General features: G+C 50.0%; 2 protein-coding genes across 3 annotated transcripts in view; one reads left to right on the plus strand and one right to left on the minus strand.

Moving 5' to 3' along the window:
• NIM1K (NIM1 serine/threonine protein kinase) lies at positions 1–19,395 on the plus strand. Its single transcript, XM_032946156.2, has 5 exons — positions 1–2,129; positions 9,238–9,662; positions 13,781–14,049; positions 14,819–14,987; positions 15,764–19,395. Exons 2-5 carry the CDS (start codon positions 9,503–9,505, stop codon positions 16,924–16,926), a joined length of 1,761 nt encoding a protein of 586 aa, XP_032802047.2. The 5' UTR covers positions 1–2,129; positions 9,238–9,502; the 3' UTR covers positions 16,927–19,395.
• Positions 19,373–23,389, minus strand: part of LOC116938684 (snRNA-activating protein complex subunit 4-like) — a 19,079-nt gene continuing 15,062 nt past the window's right edge. For both annotated transcript variants that reach the window (XM_076065976.1, XM_032946184.2), the window contains exon 21: positions 19,373–22,955. In XM_076065976.1, coding sequence (XP_075922091.1) covers positions 20,245–22,955 — 2,711 coding nt within the window. In that variant the 3' untranslated portion in view covers positions 19,373–20,244. The remainder of the gene's footprint in view (positions 22,956–23,389) is intronic.

Raw genomic sequence — 23,389 nt, forward strand, 5'->3', positions numbered from 1 at the left:
GATTCGCCCCGCCCCTTTGCTCCCCCCCCACTGCCCCGACACGTGGGGCGGGGGGATCACCGCTCCCCGCTGTTCCAGCTACAGCTGCTGATAGAGTCGCCTGCTACTGCTGTAGTGACAGCTACTGAGAGAGACGCCTGCTACTGCTGTAGTGACAGCTGCCGATAGAGTCGCCTGCTACTGCTGTGGTGACAGCTGCTGATAGAGACGCCTGCTACTGCTGTAGTGACAGCTACAGCTGCTGAGAGAGACGCAGTGACAGCTGCTGATAGAGTCGCCTGCTACTGCTGTAGTGACAGCTGCTGATAGAGACGCCTGCTACTGCTGTAGTGACAGCTGCTGAGAGAGACGCCTGCTACTGCTGTAGTGACAGCTGCTGATAGAGACGCCTGCTACTGCTGTAGTGACAGCTGCTGATAGAGTCGCCTGCTACTGCTGTAGTGACAGCTACTGATAGAGACGCCTGCTACTGCTGTAGTGACAGCTACTGATAGAGACGCCTGCTACTGCTGTAGTGACAGCTGCTGAGAGAGACGCCTGCTACTGCTGTGGTGACAGCTGCTGATAGAGTCGCCTGCTACTGCTGTGGTGACAGCTGCTGATAGAGACGCCTGCTACTGCTGTAGTGACAGCTGCTGATAGAGTCGCCTGCTACTGCTGTGGTGACAGCTGCTGATAGAGACGCCTGCTACTGCTGTGGTGACAGCTGCTGAGAGAGTCGCCTGCTAGTGCTGTGGTGACAGCTACAGCTGCTGATAGAGACGCCTGCTACTGCTGTAGTGACAGCTGCTGATAGAGACGCCTGCTACTGCTGTGGTGACAGCTGCTGATAGAGACGCCTGCTACTGCTGTGGTGACAGCTGCTGAGAGAGTCGCCTGCTACTGCTGTAGTGACAGCTGCTGATAGAGACGCCTGCTACTGCTGTGGTGACAGCTGTTGATAGAGACGCCTGCTACTGCTGTAGTGACAGCTGTTGATAGAGACGCCTGCTACTGCTGCTTCTACTGCGATAACTCCCGTTGCTACTTTTGATATACAGTTGTTTATATCACTGTTAATGCGACGTATTACAGTTTTTACAGCTGCTGTTACAGCTTCTGTTGCTCTGGATTGATACGACTGACAGCTGTTGCAGCTCCCGTTATTAATACCGCGACTGTTGCTGGACACAGCTGCTCCGACTGTTACTACAGCTGTTGCTGATGTTCCTGGATACACCTTTGCCTGCTGCGACTGCTGCTTAACTGTTGTGACAGCGACTGTTTCCACTGCTTAATTCTGCCACCGCTTAATCCTCGTGAACATAGCAGCTACAGCTACTGCTGCTGCTACGTCTGCTGTTTAATGACCCTGCTAATTGACAGCACTGCATCAGCGTGCTTCGTCTGCTGTTGCCGTTCCTGCCGCTGTCACTCTGCCTCGACTTCTCGTACTGCCCAGAGCTGCCGTTCATGATTACAGCGACGATTTGCTGCGACTGCTGTGAGTTGTAGCCGAGTTATGATTAAAGCTGCTGCTGCCCCCACTACTGCTGTTGCTGCTACAGCTGCTGCCCCCCCTACTGCTGATATAGCTGCTGCCCCCACTGCTGCTGCCCCCACAGCTGCTGCCCCCACTACTGCTGCTACAGCTGCTGCCCCCCCTACTGCTGCTACAGCTGCTGCCCCCACTGCTGCTGCCCCCACAGCTGCTGCCCCCACTACTGCTGCTACAGCTGCTGCCCCCCCTACTGCTGCTACAGCTGCTGCCCCCACAGCTGCTGCTGCTGCCCCTACAGCTGCTGCCCCCACGACTGCTGCTAAAGCTGCTGCCCCTGCCCCCACTACTGCTGCTACAGCTGTTGGTCCCACAGCTGTTGCTGCTGCTGCCCCCACAGCTCCTGACCCCACTACTGCTGCTACAGCTGTTGGTCCCACTACTGCCCCCACAGCTCCTGACCCCAATACTGCTGCTGCTACAGCTCCTGTCCCCACAGCTGCTGCTGCTACAGCTCCTGTCCCCACTACTGCTGCCCCCACAGCTGCTGCCCCCACTACTGCTGCTGCTACAGCTACTGCCCCCACAGCTGCTGCTGTCACAACCGTGGCTCAGCATCGACAGCTCCCGAGGATCCGCTCACCAATTGCCGGTAAAGTGTCAAACCCCGTGACTGACCTGCCACACATAATACTATACCTGCAACATACCACATTGTATATACTGTACACTACATGATACACACAGTATACATACAGCACACACACACATACTCAATGCGTACAACGTGCACATAGATACACATACTATACCTACACCATACACATGTATATACACATGCTATACCTACAAAGATCCGCCCGTATAGCCTGAACAGACTGTTGGGGCAAGTGCTGTAAGCGAGCAGCGCCTATGAAGGCCGAAATTGTGGCACACTAGGGGGTGGGTGGCCAGCACCACGCCCGGCCGTCTTTGTCTTACCCTGTCTTATCCCATTGGCCGCACTCATCCCCGTCTGGACTCACTTGCCTGTCGCCGTGCCCTCCACTAGCTACCCATTTGCAGCAGGGTCACATACAAGATCGACTGCCTCTGCCACCATGCCTTCACATCTGCCTGCCCCCCGTACCTCTCTTCATTATTGACGACCTGCAGCACAGCACACGGCAGATGCCTTCGCAGTGCGACTCACGACCTCCTCTTGATACCAAGATCCTGGACGGTCACGTCTATGGGCCGCTTCTCGGTGGCTGCCCCAACAGTCTGGAATGCAATCCCTCTGCACCTCAATCGTCTCCTTCTAGAGACACTTAAAAACTCACCTCTACAACCAGGCTTTTGAGTGACTCTGAGCTTGGCTCCGCGCCTCTGAGTTGCGGCTGTTAGGTCCGCAAATTTGCACGCGGTATATATTGCATTATTATTATTAGTGTCGATGTTTACACACACCGCACCAGATGTACTCATTTTGAGGCTGAGTCGACCTAGGGGATGCCCAGGACCAGTAATCGTCACTGGTGTTGGTGGCCGCGAGCGGGATTCGAACCCGGGTCTGCCGGGTTCGGTGCGCAGTGTGCTCGCCACTACGCAACTCGCTTGTGCAGTGTGAATGCGCGTAGGGCAAATGACTTAATGCGGTGTTGGGATCGTTTTGAGAGATGTTTCTATTCTCGCCGAGGTGAGGCCGGGACGGGTTAGAACGAGGGAGATTAAGATGGCAGAGGTGGAGGGGGGCGTCCTGTGAGCCTGGACGTGAGCATGGGGGTGAGCAGAATCCTCCAGCAGAGACTTCATCTGGAGCCAGCAGCAGCAGAGAGGGAGAGACCCCCAGTTGAGTTGACTTTAAAACAAAAAAACAAGTGGAAAATTAATACATCTCCTTCACATGTCTGTCCCTCCACGTATACAATTTTTTAAAATTATGTTTTATGCATCTCATTAGAAACACGGTCTTCTGGGAGTGCATTATTTCAGAAGCATTGGCTCAAAACATGCACCTTATTGGACGGTTTCAACATACAATGTATCATCAGCAGTCGGCCTTGCTTGAATTCATGCTCGTAAACTGATTTATTTTCATAAGCAATGACTTTCTCTTTTAAATATGGATTGTAGTTCGACGTAATAGTATATACAACACAACATAACCACGAGCATTTTATGTTCTCCATATAAGTTACATTCTTATATTCTTCACAACGAGAATATAAGTAACTTTTATTAAAGAAATTAATTACATTATATTCTCTACTGAGTGGAGGTTGACTGATGGTTTTGACACAAGTGGAGTTGCATGAGTTGAATTGGGAGAGGTAAGGGCATTGGCAAGTCCTTGCAGTGAGGACTTCAGTTTTGGAAGTGTTTAGCTGCAGACCACAACCAAGGCCGGATGTGAAAGCAGCCTATGGGATTAGGTTTGTGTAATCGATGCAAACGAAGGCCTAGCAGGAGACACCAGCATAGAAATCGTGGTTGGTGTTGAACCTGGAGATGACTCTGCCAAGTTGGAGGAGATGGATTGAGAAAAGCTATGGTGGGAATCTTGTGGAACAACTTGACAACGATTTCTGAGACGCGAATAGTCCACGTATGAAAGCACAATTTTAAGAGATAAGAGCAGAACCAGGGGAGAAGCGTGTCTGCTGGAGACACGCACATAGCTACGGAGGTGCTCAAGAGGTAAGGAGTTGTCGATGGTGTCAAAAGCAGTAGTTGAGAAGGGAAAGAACTCCATGGTCAGAAGAGAGTAGATCACTGATCTCATACACTGAAGGGCAGTCTTTGTAGAATGGTCTTGGCAGACATCAGATTGGGCTGGGCCGTTAAGGACGAAGAGATGTTTGTAAAGGAATACAATATAACACCCTATCTGTATTCTACAAGGCAGTGGAAGGTAAAGATTCGGGGGGAAATTCAGACAGAGGTTTGGATCCGGTGAGGACTTTCTTTTCAGGATTAGAAAGACAGCAGCAGGTCTTGAGAGCCAAGGGAAGAACAACCCCAGAGGAGATTAATGTATCGACAAAGTCTGTGATGAACGATGGGAAGGGTGGCCATGTAGTAAGGGAAGCATTCAGTGGACGGGAGATCAAGGGTGCAAGAATATTGCTTTAAGTTGGAGATAATGTCAGTGATGTTTTGGAAGTTGACATGTTGGAGCATGTCGAGTGGAGGTAGTGGGGGGAGACAGGATGCAGACATAAAGCAGGAGACGCAGAATCAGAACCCAGGACACCGCTTCTGATTTTCTTGGTATTATTGACGGGTTCATGGAGATAGCTGGGTGAATGAGATATAGGCGATAATGTGTTGCTGAAAGAGTCGTTTTTGGTTACCAGTGCATCATGCCATCGTGTTTGACTTTAACTCTGATTGACTAATGATATTTGATAAAAGCCTTTCAGATCTAGTGTTGAACTTCCAAACTGGATTTGTGTCAGAGGCTTTCCAATGACTCAATTTGCGGAAGGCAGGCTTGAACCAGAAGGGAAGTGTGGGGGTTTGAGAATGAGACTTCAGAGGGGCGAGATCAATCAGAGCCGTGGATAGGATAGTGTTCAGGTGCTCAACAGAGCCGTTCTATGGATACATGAAACAGGTGGGCATAATGTGGGAGCAGGGTGGTAGAATATCCGAGACCACACACGAACAAACCACACGTACATCAGGTATACGTACACACGCTTGTATATTCGGTATCTGTGTACCTACCATACATACACAGATACACACAGACGAATTCACAAACATACGCGGACACGTACACACAGCACACGGTCTTTAAGTGTTGAGTCAACACAAAGACAAAGATCCCCCGTATAACCGAAACAGAATGTTGGGGCAAGTGCTGTTAGCGAGCATCTATTAAAGGCCGGCACGGCACATGTCAACATACACACACACGTGGAGTCTGGGAGCGGATCCCACTGACCATGTTCACTAATGTCAACGGATGACCCTGGCAGATAAAATCCCAGTGGCGGGTTTGTCGATCTGCCGAAAAACCTGCCACGCCCATGAGTCGACCGCTGATATCCCGACCTACAAGATCAAATCTGCGGATTAGCCGAGCTTATTTGTGAGGTCTTGGGGGAGGGGAAACCCTTCCCCCACGCAACATAAGGTGGTAAAGAGGGAAACTGAACTGCAGAAGTTGTGGCGACTTAAAAGTATGGAAGAAGTAGCCACCCTCTGTGAGTGGCTGGCTGATGTTGTCCTCTGCAGACGAGATACAAGGAGTATATCTGGAGTCTGAGATCAAGTAAAGTATCGGAGCATGGATGACCTCAAAAGCGAACTGCTCAGGCTGGAGATTGTGTGTAGGTTGCCTTACATGGCCTCACCACAACTGCTTGGACCACATGGCAGGTTCTCTCTCCTCTGTGTACCGAGAAAGGTGCTGGCTTAGAATAATTCAACATCGTGTAGCCAGGCACAATAAGAGGTTTGTGAGTTCAAGCAAGGATGGTTCTGCATGAATGCCATCTTTTCTCCCTTGTAGAGGTGTAGGGAATGTCAAAATCTACAGACACATACGTACAGTTGATTTGTACGTATGTTGAACTCTTTTCACGCCGTACGTAGCCAACCGTGCTAATCGGAGGTGCGATATGCACAGACAAAGGTGGGGTTGTTGTAGGTTGTTGGGGTAAGTGCTGTTCGTGAGCACATACGAAGGCTTTCCAGCACGGTGCGCAAAGGGGTGGTATGTTCGGCACCACGCCCGGCCGCTTTTGTCTTCCTCGTGCTGATATTTACACACTGCACCGAATACTCATTGAAGGCTGAGTCAGTTTAAGGGAGATCCAGAACCGGTTAAGATAATTACTTTTTACCGTGGCAGGGAATCGAACTCAGGTCGCCAGGTTCGAAACGCACTGCTTCAACCACTACACTACACACACGAATAATAACGACCACTAAGCGGCGGTGGCGTTTGTGCCAGGCTAGGTGTACTTTTAGACCACGTGAAGTGTCAAAGGCTCGCTGACAGGAGGTGGTCACGGTACAGACCCAGGTGCCACGGGTTGACTGATTGGGAAGACTCGCAGATGCACCACCTTGTACTCCACACATCAACGTACACGTACATTCAGATACACGCATGCACACACACACATGCCCACTTTAACATATCCAGGATTAACGTTACGTAGAGGTCACCCCAAGACATTCATAATCCTCACCGTGAACTACTCCTGGGGCTGTTTTAATTGGGTACGGCCAATTACAAGGAGCCAATTAAACGACTAAGTTCTTCATTGACTCATACATCACTCCTTACCAATTGCATCATTTAAAATTATTTTCTGTAAAGGTTGCTCTTACGATTTTATTTAACGTCCGTTAGAAACGCTTATATAACGTATCACCATAAATGGCAATATGTAAATTGTGGCTTAACGGATGACGCAATGTCCACCAAGTGTCCAGTGCAAGTTGTAAAAGCTAAGGCCATGGTTTTGTCACGGTCACGTTCAGTATAAATCACTGCCAGGGTGCGGAAATAACCCCAAACATTCACGGAAAGGTCACGGGTAAGGAGGTCACATCTCCGTGTGTGCATGTACTGTGGGGAGCGGTAGTGTAGCGGTGAGCGCGCTGTGCTACAAACCCGGCGACCCGAGTTAAATTCCCACTCACGTCCATCAACACCAGTGACCATTATCTGAACCGGTCCTGGGCCTCCCCTAGATAGACTCAGCCTCAAATGAGTGCCTGGTGCGGTGTGTAAAAATGATCTCTACTGGGGAAACAAAGGCGGCCGGGCGTGGTGCTGGCCACCTTTTGCGCTGTACCAGGTTTCATCAGTACTCGCTAACAACACTTGGCTCAACAGTCTGTTAGACGGCTATACGGGGGATCTTTGTCTTTGTGTGTACTATATGTCCGTGCCTCTCTCTATATGTAGCTCTGTCATTGTGTTCCTGAAGTGTGACGACGAATATCGAAGCAACGTAAATCAAAGCAATTCACAAGGTAGGTGAAGGCGAAGGCTGAGGCGACGGATATGAGAAACGGACGGACGATGCTGTCAGCGATTTAAACGTGGGTTGAGGCGACGCAAATGAGGTCGTGGTGTTAATAAAGTGACGACGTATTTGCGAAACGATGAAAACGGGGGAGACGTAAATCGGGGTATGACTAGCTGCATTTACTTGTGTTCGTCTGTGTGTATATTTGTGTCTCGGTGTCTGTATGTGTATCTCAGTGTGTCTCTGTATGTATCTCGGTGTCCGTGGGTGTATATCTCAGTGTCTATCCGTCTTTGTATCTCGGGCCGGATTGCTCGTGGTTGCCATGGCCAGTTTGTTAACTAGTCCGGCTCTGCAAGTGGACAGTATCATCTGTGTCAACAGCCATCTCCTATATATAACTTTAGACTTTCTTCAAATTCACGATTGTCATGACCACCATGATGTCTGTGACAAAATCATAGCTTTAGTGATAGTGAATATTATCTCAATTTATGAACTGCATGTGTGTGAGTTTATTTTCTCCAATTAAATGTGTCATAAATTGTCCCCTTCACAATTGTTTAAAAATGCAACTTATAATGCGCACAATGTGTCACGGACATAAATGACCATGACTCCGAGATGCGGAGCCAAACTCGGTGTCACTGGAAAGTCAGGCGAAAGAAGTGGGGACCTTTAAGAAAGAGGTGGGCTTTTAAAAGTAGGTGTAGCATACCTGGCAACCCTAATCAGTGCCCTACCTTTTTACAGACCTCATTGGTCACCCCGTGCCCTTATAAATCTCAACGTTCATCGTACAAAGTTCTAACACTAGGGAGAAACACAAATAAAGAGACACTTTTTTTTGCCCGTATTTAAACGGCTGTACGCCGTATGGACCTGAAAACTCTATTTCCCTGCACAAGAATACGTGGTAAACGGTATGGTTGACAGATATGGTGTGGGTTGAATGCTGTGAATGTGCTGCATGACGGCGTTCCAGATACCGGGGGCTTCCACGGAGAAACGGTGCCTGGCAGTGACGTTCCGAATTTGGCAAATGTTGACCATGACGCCGGCACACACAATGGCCTACTCTTGCGAAAGACATCACAGGATTTTACGTCCACTCATGGTGAATACACCCGCAGCATTAATCAGAGTGGCCACCAGGTTCAAACCGTGAACCTCTGCGGAAAGAGGCGATCGTGCTTCCGGTGGTCCTTGTCCACCGCTGGGCCTCCGGTTAGCACGGTTGGCTCCATTCGGTGCGAAAGAAGTTCAATATACATACAGGCCAAGTGCCAGAGAGGAGCTCGCAAAAGGACTCGCAGTTTGTGAAACGTTTCTGAATAGTATTTTGCGAAAGCTCAAAAAGAGCCCAGTTATGCCCAACATTGCCCAGTGTGGTAGCCCAAGCGAGTGATGGTTACTCTGTTCACGCCCAAGGTGTGTAGAGCCAGACTATGAGGCAGGATTCTAAAGGGCCATTGTGAATGCCCTCAGCTCAAAGAACCAGATACACAGATCCAAATTCATACACAGACATTTTTAAAAAAGTAGAATTTTAATATAATGAATATACTGATGATGACAATGATTATCTTGCTGATGGTGATGAAATTATCATAGTGGTGATAACACTGCTGGTAATAGGTTGCAGCTGCTGCTAATGATGATGCAGTTGCTGCTGATGATAATGATATGCAGGTGATGTTAATAATGCTGTAGCTGCTGGTGATAATGACGATAGTGTTTTTTCAATGCTGATGATGGTCATGACGCGTTTTCGTGTGTGTGCAGGAGTTTACAAGTGAAAGGAATCCATGCAGGAAGCAATGGCCTGAAGTCTAGTTACTAAGCAGAGCCTTATCTCCAGGGGGCAAGGGGATTTGCTGCTGCTGTGCTTAGCCTTCTGTCTGGGCTCTAGCCATAGAGCCCTCATGCCTATGGGAGGCACCTGGTCACCAGGGGACAGAGCTTAGTCTTCAGTGGCAGGAGTCTCGTTGCCAGGGGGTGGGGGAAAGACGAGTGGAGTCTGGCAGGGGTCACGGGGCAGCGGGGTCACATGACTCCGTTTGAGAAGCTCACGTGGGAGGCGCGCACGGATGAGGTGGCGGTGAGGGAGTCGGTGCTGGGGAAGAGGATCAGCTTCTACCGCATCCGCGGAGAGATCGGCTCCGGCAACTTCTCCCAGGTCAAGCTGGGGGTGCACCTTCTCACACGAGGCAAGGGCCTGCACTGTCGTCATCATCATCAGTAGCAGAAATATCACCGACAGAATAATTTGTCTCAATCCCATTCACCACCTCGACTTGCTTGGCACATTCTTCTCACCCGCCACCAACTATTGCTCCTCTACCGAATGCTCAACCTCATTTTCTCTCTCCTGGGTCTCTCCCATCCCACCCCTCTCTCCTCAACCTCCTCCTCCTCCACCCGTCGTACTCAACCTCCCTACCTTTCTCACTCAGTACTTCTGCCCCGAATCTTCTTCCAACGATTTTATTCAAATCGCTCCTCCCTCCTTTTCCCCTCTGTCTTACCTCCCCCCCCCCTGCTCTTCAGAGACACAGTCTCTGTGTTCAGAGCATCAGTTCGTTGATCGCTTCACGTTTGAATTTCATCGCCGTTACCGTGGCCAACCATGGAATATTATTTATTATTATTTAACCTGACCAACTTAAGGTGTGGCTTTCTTGGATAAATCAAGATGATTATTTTTATCATTATCATCGTGCACGGAGGTCCGGTAATACCCTGGTTTACGTTGGGCATGCAGTCCGAAAATGTGTGACGACGAATATCGAAACGACGTGAATTAAAGCAATTTACAGGCTAGGTGGAGTTGAAGGCCAAAGCGACAGATACAAAAAAGGACGGACGCTGCTGTCAGCGACATAAGTGTGGTGTTGAAGCGACGCAAATCAGGTAGTGGTATTAATAAAGTGGCGACGTATTTGCGAAACGATGTTAAAGGGGGAAACGTACATCGGGGTATTGCTGTACTTAGTTTTTTTATACTTTGTAATACTGTAAGTTTCAAGATGAAAGGCACTTTTTTGCGCAACGTCGTGTTGCTGTTCCGAGGTTGGCGCTGTCAGGAACCGCAAACGTTGATCAAATAATTTACAAAACCAAGCGCTAAAAGGAAGCGCCCCCCCCTCCATCCCCAAGCGATGACACCATTGCTTGTGACGTCACGTCACCGTGCATATTGAGAACGTCGCATCATCGCTCATCAAAGACACTTCCCCCATGTCGGAAAGCGTCACGGAATGTGTGCACACGCAACATGAGTTCGTCCTTGTGTGTACATGCGCGGCGCTTTCATCACGCAGTGCTCAGATTGGGTGCTCTTCATCTCGCACGTCCGTGTGAATTGTTCACCCGCCTTTTTGTCTGAAACAACTCGCGGGCAGTTTGCGAACAAGATGTTCACGCGCAGCGGCAGGGCGAGGGTTTACGAGTAAATGAGTCCCTTGCTCGCAGTGGAGTCGATGTTACAGGGCAGCTTGGAGGCTCAGTCTCTGCTGCCTGGCCTCTGCCACAGAGCACGTGGCCGGCACGTCGTCGCGCGCTGGCGGGACGCGGCTGTCTCCAGCTTCGCTCGACAGGCAGAGATCGTGGCCCTGAGGATGCCGAGGCTGCCGCTGTTTGTGGCACCTGCAAGTTTCTGCCCAAGGGGCAAGGCTCGGTGACGGACTGGGACAAAAATTTAATTGGCCCAGGCATTTGTAAACGCACGGGCCCAAATTCCGGCTATGTGCATTTATGCATTTATTATACGTATTATGTGACAATCTGTATACTAACTCGGTTTGCGATGTGATGTGTTAGCGTGATTTTGCCGTGCGATCTCATTGGCCCATTTGTGCTGGTCCAAAAAAACAAAATGAGCCGGTGAGGAAGAATCTTTGGAGGCTGCCGAATATGGGAATTAATGTCAACTGAGAGCATAAGCAATGAAGCGTATACAGAGGTAATACATTTGCAAGTTCCCCACGCAGACCGGCTCACCGGGCATTCGCCCAGACTGCCCTATGGCCAGTCCAGGCCTGGTGAGGCTGCTACAGTCTCGTGGCACATTCTGCGTGGGCAATGGGACCGGAGCACGCAGCTTGGACCACTTGTTCCCCGTTGTTGACCATGTCGAGGATGTAGGAGGGCACGTGGTAGGCGATCGCTCGAGCAGCTGCTGGAGTCTTTGGCTCCCTAGGATGTAGAGGCCCATTGTCCCTGCTCGGTAACGGCATGGGACATCCCCTCCGATGCCAGGAAAAAGACGTCTGTGCCATTCGCCCACGAGGTGGACATGATAGATGGGGCAAGCATGATGGTCGCCAATGCCTCCGTTGTGCGCTACAAAAGCAGCGAATGCAGCATTTTCACGAAGCTAGGCTGTTGCTGCTGCCCCCCCAACCTGGGGTTAGGGATTTGGAATGTGAGAAGACCTGATGATCCCAGCCAGACTGCCGGCAGAAACGTGTTTCCATTATCTGCACTGCCTCAGTGTAAGTAATCCTCTTATTATGCCCGTGACCTACAGGTGTAGTAAGACTCACCTATCAGCTTAACTTATGTCCCAAGACCACCAGGTTTGGTCAGGCCCTCACTTGACAAAAAAGGGTTGCAAGTGTAAACGTTTTCAGCCTACATCTTCCAAATACTGGGCAAATGCCTCCTCCATATGCTTCCATTTATTTGGCTTACATACAGAATGGAAACAAAGCAAATGAAGACATTGACACGGTTTTGCAGGTGTACTGTGAATTCCTCCCTCTCCCCATACTGCTTAAGGGTGCCACGGTGGCGAGATGTTAACTACCTCGCCTGGTATACAGGAGGTCGTGGGTTCGATCCTGTCCCTGAACACCTGTATATTTGGAGTTTGTGTGTCTCCTTGTGATCGCGTGGATTTCTTTTTGGCTCCTCTGGTTTCTCCTATTTAGAAACGTGCGTTTCGAGTATTTCACTGTTATAAACTTCCACATGATGAGCCACTTCGTTGAGCTATTTGTGGCCATGTCGCTTATGAAAAAGAGGTATAGAGATCAATGGGCCTTACCTAGTAAAATAAAATAAAAATTCAAACAGTTTAATTTAAATAGTTCCCAGAGCACCTCTCTCCTCTCATTTATCACCACCCACCGTCCGCTCTCCTCTCACCCCATCCCAACTCCCTTTCTCCCTATCCGACCATAATCTCTCTCGTCTCTCCACCATTCGACCCCAATCCTCTCTTCCCATCCCCAATCCTCTATTCCCATCCCCGATCCCATCTAATTTTCCTCTCCAACAACAACAGCCACTAAGTGGTGGTGACGTCACCACGGTGCTTGTGCCAGGCTAGGTGTACTTTGAGGCCGCGTGAAGTGTCGGAGGCTCACTGGCATAAGGTCACAGACAGAGGTGCCACAGGTTGACTAACTGAGATGACTGGCAGATGCATCACCTGTAACCCCCCCCCCCTCTCACAAAAGACAAAGATCCCCGTATAGCAGTAACGTGCGGTGAGGTCGATGGCTGGGGAGGCACTGGCTCGTGTCAGAGCCAGATTCACACACGGAGGGGGGCGTGGCCTCACGGAGGGGGCGTGGCCTCACTGAGGGGGGCGTGTTAGACACGTCCCCCTCAGTGAGGCAGATGTGATAGCTGCCTCCCCTGGTGCTTTTTCATGCAGTTTCATGACGAGACCAGCGAGCCTAAATATCTTTATACACATACGTGAAATAAGTTACCTGGAGTATGGAAGGCGAGGACATGAAATGAAGCGGTCTACAAACATTACATTGGTGACACACTGAGATAGTAACAGGCACGTGCTTATTGCCCGCGCTCCATCCAGTTACTGAGGGGTTGCGTAATCAGAGGGGAGGCTGAGCTTGTCGCTGCCTCTTCTCTTGTCTCTTCCGGTATTTGCAGCGGAGCTCCGTAAATTTGGCGATTTTGATTATAAAAATTATTGGAATCGTACAGAAATGACATAACACAGATCAGTGGAAAAATCTTCATATTTATTTTATTTGACCGCACGTCCCTGCCGTATAGCCTCTGCAGACTTGGGGCAAATGCGAGCACTGATGAAGGTCGGCACGCCAGACGATGGGCTGGGTGTCCAACACCACGCCCGGCCGTCTTTCTCTCCCCAATAGTGATGTTTTGCACACCGCACCAGGTACTCATTTGAGGCTGAGTCGACCTAGAGGAGCCCCAGGACCGGTTCAGATAATCATCACTGGTGTTGATGGCCGTGAGAGGGAATCGAACTAGGGTTGCCGGGTTGGTAGCGCAACGCGCTAAATGCTACACCACCGCTCTCTCACTCTCACACGCGCGCGTGCAGAGAAAGTCGCCATCAAGCTCCTGGACAAGTCGCGCATGGACGAGCGCACGCTGTGCCTCCTGTCGTGCGAGATATTGGCCATGGAGCTGCTGCGCCACCCCAACGTGGTGCGCCTCTACGAGGTGGTGGACACCCCGTCGCGCCTGCACCTCGTCATGGAGTACGCGCCGGGCGGGGAGCTCTTCACGCGCGTCTCCACCGTGGGGGCGCTGCCGCACGACGAGGCCAAGCTCGTCTTTGCCCAAATCACGGCCGCCGTCAAGCACATGGTGAGGAGGGAGGGGGTGATGGTGATAGTGGCGGGGAGCGGCAGTGTTGTGGTGAGCGCGCTGCGCTTCGAACCAGGCGATCCGAGTTCCGATTCTCGCTCACGTCCAACACCGGTGGTGATTATCTGAGACCGGCCTGGGTCTCCCCCTTGGTCGACTCAGCCTCAAATGAGTGCCTGGTACGATATGTGAACATAACCACTAGGTTTGGCTGCCTTTTCATACTGGCTGGGTCTAGCACCGCCCAATCACGAGATGCCTCCAATCTAGAATCCATGCTAAACCCATAGGGTTGTCCATTTCCCCATGGAGGTACTCCGTCAATTAACCACCCACCCATTAACCTGATCATTCAATAACGTAATCGAGCAGCTTTGGCCATGAAAATGCTCTTGCTCACATCCAGATAAACTGGTTTCGTCCATGTCTATCCGTGAGTGAGTATATTGCGAGCTAGGCCAGGTAAAGTGCGGGGCTGAAATGACCTCCGAAACTAATTTTTTCAGAGAGGAAGGCATATGAGCGCATTATGTGACATCACTGGAATTGCGTGGAAACACATTTTTCTCTTGTATGATGGATTGTCGGTCTATCACGCTGACTGGGATCTACACCCAGATGTGTTGGTGCTTTCCAGACATTCTTTGTTTCACCTTGTAACAAAATGATTCTTCTATAGACACACACATAGTACAGCCAGCCGGCTTGAATAGGCGCTTGCTAACAACCCTTGCCCCCCCCCCTGCCCTGTGTGTGTGTGTTTGTGCAGCACGAGTGTGGGGTGGTGCACAGGGACTTGAAGGCTGAAAACGTGTTCTACGCTGGCAACTGTTGGGTCAAGGTGGGAGACTTTGGCTTCAGCACCACGGTCACCCCCAATGAGAGGCTCAGCACCTTCTGCGGGTCCCCTCCGTACGCCGCCCCCGAGCTCTTCCGAGGTTTGTGAAGAGTCTGTCCAGCACCCTGTGTGACTCTGGGTATGTGTGTGTCGGAGTGGGGAGTGGCAGTGTGGCGGTTAGCGCTACGCTGCGCTATGAACCCAACGACCCGAGTTCGATTCCCGCTCACGGCCACCAACACCAGTGGCTATTATCTCAATGGGTCCTGGGCCTCCTCTAGATGGACTCGGTTCTCAAATGAGTACCTGGTGCGGTGTGTAAAAGCATCGCCACTGGGGAGACAAAGGCAGTCAGGCGTGGTGCTGGCCACCCACTCCCTCGTGTGCCGTGCCGGCCTTCATTGGTGCTATTCGCTAACAGCACTTGCCCTAACAGTCTGTTAAGGCTATACGGGGGATTGTTTTCGTTGGTGTGAGTACCTGAGTGTGTGTGTGTGCAATTGTGGTTGCTCCCCTTCCAACAAGCAAGTCAGCATCAGGACTCAAGGTAAGTGAAAATGTTTTATGTACAAAACAGTATTTATTACATGCTTCCCTTTTTTGATCAACCTTAAACACATTTAATTATCCTGACCGTATGGGCATTGTGTTCTGACTTACAAACCATTCGACTTATGAACAGGTGTCAGGAACAAACTATGTTCGTAAGTCGAGGCTTGCTTGTACTCATTTAAGGCTGAGTCGACCTAGGACTGCTTCAGATAATCACCACTGTTAGCCGTGTTTGAGAATCAAACTGTTTTACCGCTGTGTACACACACATTCGTACAAAAGGCGCGTGCTCCACTAATTGCTTCGCTCTCCCATGCTCTGTAGACCAAAGTTACCTCGGCCCCCAGGTGGACGTGTGGGCATTGGGCGTCCTCCTCTTCTTCATCGCGTCCGGGACTCTCCCGTTCCGCGCCGACACGGTCGGGAAACTTAAGCTCAGTATCCTCGACGGCTGCTTCTCCGTGCCCCTGCGGGTGCCTGCCTCCTGCTGCAACCTCATCACCACCATCTTGAGGCCCTTGCCGGATGAGAGGCCCACGGCTGCCCAGATCCTGCGCAGTGAATGGCTTCGGGGTGTCCACGCCCCCGAGCCCTACCCGCCTTACCCACTGGGGCCCAGATACCTCTTACAGGAGGACCCGGAATGCATAAGGGGGGCGGCAGCAATGGCTACTGAAGAGGTGGCCCCAGTGGATGCTGAGAGGGTGGCAGAAGATAATCAAGCCGTGGAAGTAATGGCGGACGACTCTAGGGTGGCGGCAACAATGGTTGACAATGCAAGGGGGGCAGCAGTAATGACTGGTGAAAGGGCGGCCAAAACAGAAGTTAGGAGGACGTTAGTAATGCCTGGAGATACAAGACAGAGAGGAGTAATGGCCGCTGAAGGTCCAGCCACAATAGACACTGTGAGAGCTGCAGTCATCGCGACAGACACGAGAGGAGCGGCACAAATGACTACCAAAGAGGCGGCCGTGACAGACTCAGGAGTGGCGGCACCAACGCCTATCACTGACGACACAGTGGCTACAGAAACAAGACTGGGGGTCACGGCAGGCTCCGCAAAAACCGTGCCTTCTCCCTCATCCTCCTCTCTGCGGCCCTCCTGTTCTCTACTCGCCGAGGAGCTGCTCGAGGTGCGTGAGCTGCTCGAAGAGCTGGGGATAACGAGCGACGTCGTGAGGAATAACGGCGATGATGGCGACGCCCGCAGCTGCGTGACGGGGACGTACCGTATCGTGCTGCACCGCGTGCAGCGCCGCCGTCGCCCCGAGGGCCCGGTGTTCCCCGTCCTCGCTGAGGAAAGCCGCCGGACCTTGCCCAACGGCATTGGCGTCGACGGGGCGGCAAGCAGTGGCGTGGCCGGCGGGGTGGCGATGGCGGCAGGGATCGCGCTGGCAGCAGCGAGGGCCGGGGGACGACGGCTTTACCGTGACACCCGTGACCGGGTGGCCGTAGCCCAGCGGTCAAAACTGTGCGCTATTTTGTAGTGCGGGGTGGGGGGGAGGTAATGGCGAGATGGAGAGATGGAGGAGAGCCTGGGTGGCACAGCTGCCAGTTGGAAAGGGCTCCGAGTTTAAATCGTGAATGGAAGTGGAATCGTTTTACTCATTGAGGATGTTGCTAGTAGTGGTTGTGGTCATTTTGAAAATGATGAAAGGATGCTGCAACTGAAGATGATACCGATGATGATTCTGCTACTACTGGCGGTGGTGGTGACACAATGGGTTGAGATCTCTGACCAGAATTATATTTTGTGACCTTCCGATTGTGAGTCAAGCATTTAGACCAGAGCAACACTAGGGCAGACATTGCTATTAAAGAGATTATACGTTGCTATATACATAATTACTTGTCAATTGTTATCCAAGTACACAACTTTGCTTGTAACAGCCTTTACAGGAGCAGTCTTCATTGTTCGGGGTGAAGTGAGGACTTATTCTGTTAGGATTCAGAGACTTATTGGATTGCATTTCTAATATATGCAACCTTTTTGACCTCGGTAAAAAAACATAGCTTCCCACTAATTGCAACATTATATTCGTCAGTTGTAGGTGAGGAGTGAATGTGTTCGGCGAGTGTACGTGTGGCGAGTGTCCAGTATCATGGACTGCTAGCCGTCTTAGGTGAGTGTTGAGTGGGAACTATTGTGAGTTGAGAGCGTTTAGTCGTGTGGTGTTTAACGAGGCTCAAGTGAGTTGTTATTTGGTGAGTAGTAGCATCAGCAGTAGAGGGGGCCAGACTAGCACTGGGGTTGGGCCAATGGGGTGCGGGAAACACAAAAGGATCAGGGCTGGGAGGGGACAGGGTAGATCTAATGGGGAAGAATCACTCCATTTTGAGGACAGGCTTCCACCGAGTTATTATAAGAGATTATATATTATTTGGGTCTTTCGGAAAAGCCACGTAGATAGAAGAAATACAAATAATATCACGACGTTTCGATCACAACAAGCAATCATCAGGTGAAAAATATAGCAGGAGAGCTGCTGAGAATATTATGGTGGGAGCCCTGCTAAGGCCGGGAGTTATAAAGGTTTGAGATGGGCGTAGCCCAAGGGTTAGTGAGCGGGGCTAGAGATGAAATTTGCATGTCAATGTAAGATAGGAGAAATCTAGACAAACGAAGCTATGGGGTGGCCATTGTATTATGAGGGATTAGCATGCCAATGTAAGAAATTTGCTTGTCAATGTAAGCTCGGAGAGAGCTTGGCAAGAGCTATCGCTACATGGAGGTGAAAAAGGATGGCAAGCCGCCATTTACATTCACTAACACAGCCACCGTTAGCTGTATTAGTAAATGGCGGCTTGCCATCCTCTTCCACCTCCATGTGGCGATGCTCTTGCCGAGCTCTCTCCGAGCTTACATTTACAAGCAAATTTCTTACATTGACATGCTAATCTTACATTGACATGCTAATCTCTCAATATAATGGCCACCCCCACAGCGTCGTTTGTCTAGATTTCTCCGATCTTCCATTTACATGCAAATTTCATCTCTAGCCCCTCCCACTGACCCTCGGGCTACATCCATCTCAAACCTTTATAACTCCTGACCTTAGCAGGGCTCCCACCTAATATTCTCAGCAGCTCTCCCGCTATATTTTTCACCTGATGACGATTGCTTGTGTTGCGATCGAAACGTCGTGATATTGTTTTTATTTGTATAATTTTTTCTATCTACGTGGCTTTACCGAAATACCCAAAGAATATGAATTCCTGCAGTCACGAAAGCTTTAGGTCAAGAGATTATATGTTAAATATACATTTTATACAATGCAGCATTTATGTCATGAATATCGTCATCTATTTATGGTTATTATTTAGTCGTGCTCATAACGCTTGATTCACAATTAGGAAGTCATCAGTGGTTGTCCAAAGGGGAGATTGACTCCCACCATAGGAATGTGAAATGTCTACTGCTGGCTAAGGGCAACCGTTTCTCGGCCAAGCGAGGAAGTGTTTGTCCACTTCGGCCTAAAATAGGCAATAACAATCACCTTATATTTTAAGAAATTGTTTTAAGAGATTGTATTAAGTGTTAAATATTAACACAACTTTTTAGAAAGTATATATTGTATAGCTGAAAGCTCAAAGAGAAAATCTAAAGTTTTGCAAATTTATAAGTATTTTCAATATGAATATTAATCTGTAATGCTCATTAATAGCAATTACATGAAATATGCCAAAGATCTGGATTTCTCTTCTGATAAAAAAAACCCCGTCATCCTATACAGAACCCCCATCTTGTCCCATAGACCCATCAATCATGTTTGATACAGAAGCATAATTTAATCTAATATAGAACTCTCATTTGCACCCGTTACAAATCCGTCCATCTCATTCAACACAGAAAACCTTCATCCAATATGGTGACCGCTCATCTTATCCGTGAGAAAACTTGTCTTATCCTATACAGGACTACAACACATTCGCTTGAATAAAAAAATATAACTTTATTTTCAATGTTGTGGATTTTTTTCCTTCTTAATGGGATATTCAAAAAGGCACACAAAAAGCACCCATTCACCAACGCATGACAGCCCCACACCTCAATAGCCCTGTGCTCTTCGAAAGGTCAAACAATGCCCACAAGGGGTTGGTGCAGGACACCAAGACCATAAGTAGTGAGCCTCAAAACTGGATGCGATCCAAAGTGGCTGGAACAACAAGGTGGGCCTGTGAAATTATCTGTGCATACCTCTAAGTGTTATCATCTCAAATGCTTGCTGGGTTCTCTGGGAACTCTGGTTTTCTTCCACACATAGGAAAGAATGTACTCAAACATGGAATTCGTCACATTGTACGTACGACCAGCTAAAAAAGTCCTCGCACTTGGGCTTTGCCGGTTAAATTAACATTTCATATTCACTATCCAAGTGGGTTTTGTCTATGCACCGTGTTGGCCTCATGAGTGCTTGCAGCTGGGATTGTCAAGATTCTCATTAAATCGGAAACCACATGAATGATCTATTTTATTTTGTGCCATCATCAAACTCGCAACACATGGATTCATTACATGTTGCCGAGACTCATATCGAGCAGTGCTGGCGCGGTGTCGCTGACATGGCCATTATAAATTCACTGAGAGACGAAATCCAGGGCTTGAACTCAGGACCTGTGTGCCTAAACCTGGCTATGTTTCTGTTACTTTTCTCTGTACAAAGTCTAGAATGGCTGTATCTAAGACAATTCATCGGCATCATTGGGGTGCTTGGGTTGGAGCCCTGTCTCTAAGGAGGACTCAATGGCTTTGTCAGACACTGAACCAGCACTTCTCCAAATAATTTCATTTCAATTGATCGGCATTAAATATTTACGTTTTCTAGTTGAACTTCACTGCCTACTCCGTCTCTACTCCCCTGCCTGCCCCTTTTTCCACCCCTGACCCTTACTCTACCCCTGCCCCTCGTCCTTGGCCTACCCCTGCCTCTAATTCCAACGTTTCCCACTGCTTCTACACTTTGGTCAATTTTAACAACACTTTCACCTTTATGCTTACCACTACTACCCCCATCACTAGCTTCATCCTCTCCACAACAAATATCACCACCCATAACATGAACACCATCACGACCCTGACCACAATCAGGACTATGACCAGCAGCACCATGGCGACCACCATCTCCATTCACCTCAGCATCATCAACACCTCTTACATCAAAATTGCTACCCCCATCATCCATGCTGCTCCTCTCTACAACCTTCCTCCTACCTCTACCCCTGCCCTTTCCCCTGCCTCTGCCCCTTCCCCGAATGCTGCCCTCTCTTCCTTGATCGCTTGGCCTGGTCCCACGCCTGAAGAATTCTGAATCCTGGCACAGTAACGGAGTCGTCGCCAGAATGGCCGGAACCGTGAACGTCGCCAAGAAGCGACGACGCAGGCACGCGTAGGAAATGTCCCCCTCCCTCCACTGCCGGTCTCTGGGGGCCAGCGGGCCCTGAGATTGGTGGCGGTCGAGACAGTGGTCGGTCTGTCTGAAATTCTGTGAAGAATCCACAGCCCCAAGAGAAAATGGCAACGAATTCCCAGCACTGACACCACCCTCAATTCCTACAGTGGGTGACTTTTCCTTGATAAGTGGCGCCATCGGCGACGGTGACGAAACATTCACACGGTTATTGTCAACATTGTTGCCGCTGCTTATGATGGCGGTTGTGGTGGTGTTGCCATTAACGTTGCTCAGTTCTCCTAGAGGAGGTTGATGTTGTGCTTGTGGCTGCTGTTGCTGCTTCTGCTGCTGGAGGAGCAGAGTTTGTCGGCGTTGGAGGAGAGTTTTGAGGGCACGGAGAGTGGCGGCACAAGGTGGCAGGTAAGAACACGGAGGAGTGGAAGAAAGAGGCGGAAGAGGTGCAGAAAATGGAGGAGCAGGAGGAAACGAAAGTGGAGGGAGTGATGATGACAGCGATGAAGTGATTGAAGACACGAGTGAAGATGTGACTGAAGGCAGTGGGTAGGATGGAGAGGGCAGCGAAGAAGCAGCCATCGAAGTGAACGAAGGTGGTGGAGAACTGACGGAAGATGGCAAAGAAGTGACCACCAATGGCAACGAGGAAGTGACCGAGGGGAGCAATGAAGACGCCGAAGCGAGAGCCGGGGAAACCAGTGAACGGCTGATTGAAGAAATGACCGCACAAGGTAGAGATGAACTCGGTGAAGAATTAACCACAGAAGCCAGCAAGGTGCTGGCGAAAGAAGGAGCCGCTGTAGAAGCCATCGAGGCAGCGACTGGAGAAGCCACCGAAGTAGCAAGCGGGAAACTTTCTGTGCAAGCGACTGAAGCGGTTAGTGAAGGGTCAGACGATGAGCCGCGCATGTTTAGCCTGGCCATCCAGGTTTCTATGCTGCGTTTATCATCACCATCTTCCTCATCCTCGTCGTCATCATCATCATCAAGGGGGGGGACCCTACCCCAACTCCACACGGAACCAGGTGTCTCAGACCGCTCGTCCCTCCCTCCAAAAAGCAACCATGCCTCCTTCAGAGCACTGGCGGAAGAGGGGGTTCTGGATGCGAGGGTCGTACTGGTTGTGGAAGTGCTTCCAGATACGAGGATTGCACTGGTAGCGCGGGTTCCGGATATGAGGGTCATGCTGGCTGGGGAGGGGATTCCGAACATGCGGGCTGTACTGGATGAGGAGGATCTGGATGTGAGGGATGTGATTGCCGTAGTTCCGGATATGAGGATTTTGCAGGCAGGAGTGGTTCCAGACGCGAGGGTTGTGGTTGCAGGAGTAGTTCTGGATATCAGGGTTGTATTGGCAGCATTGGGGGTTGAAATAGGTGTAACTATTGGTCCGGTAGTAACCAGTGGTTTAACTGCTAGTCTTGTAGTTAGTGGTGGTGCAACTAACAATTCTGCATTGAGTAATGAAGTAACCAGTGCCCTGGTATTGACTACCCGTGTGACTGCTGATCCTGCAGTAGCTGGTGAATAAACTAGCGGTCGGGTACCAACCGGTGGCGTGGTAACTATCGTAGTAAATACCGCAGTAACTGATGGGCCTGAACAAACTGGCTGTCCTGATGTAATGGCTGGTCTCATAACTACCGACCCCGGGGGAACTGGCGTGATGCCACTTGCGTGCGGTATAGGAGATCTTGCGGCAACTAGCGGCTTAACCACTGATTCTGCCGGAACATTAGACGCATTACCTAGAGAAGAAATTACCGGTATCCCACCAACCAACGAGAAGACCATTGTTCCTGGTTTAACTGGTGATCTAGCACTTGAAGTCGGCTTAACCACCGTTGACCCACCGCTAACTACGGAGCTTAGGGGTGTGCCATCGCTAACTCGCGAAGGAACCAGCGGCCTGGGTAGAAAAAAGGTGAAGGGATGATTTGATGAATTCCCAGCGCCTAGAGAAATAGGTTTTGGTGACCCTCCTTGTCCAATCCTGAGCGATGTAGGGGCTATAGGGGTCAGAATCAGAGGCAGTGGCTGTTGGGAGATGGAGGTGGCCCGGGCAAGAAGATCCCTCACCGACTGCCTTTGTGGGAAGCATCGCACACCGGCTGCAAAGAGACGCACAGACAAACATAAACATATCAGTTGAGACAAGATCTGGCCTCCTCGTGGTGCCAAGTCCCAATCAAGACTGCGATCTTGAGACCCAGTCTCCCCTCATTCAAGACTTCTGCGACCAATATAATCCATGAGAGTTTTGGGCTAGATCGTGTAAATATAAATGTGCCTGATGAGGCTGGTTGTAATTCCTGGCGAAACGTCATACTCGAATTGTAAATGTTGTGGGTTTACTCCCCAACACACTGGTGTGCTGAACTAGTAACTAATTGGTATAGTTTGTTTACGTGACAAACCTAACTAATTGGCTGTGTCGGGAGGTGGTGAGTTTGACGACACATTTTAATTTATGCGATCTAACCCATAAAACCTATATAATTGATCATTCAAGACTCTAATCCAAAAACCCCAGTCTCCTGATCGG

This window comes from Petromyzon marinus, chromosome 1 (assembly GCF_048934315.1).
Source record: "Petromyzon marinus isolate PM22_M1 ecotype Great Lakes invasive population chromosome 1, UKy_Petmar_22M1.pri1.0, whole genome shotgun sequence".
Taxonomy (NCBI): domain Eukaryota; kingdom Metazoa; phylum Chordata; class Hyperoartia; order Petromyzontiformes; family Petromyzontidae; genus Petromyzon; species Petromyzon marinus.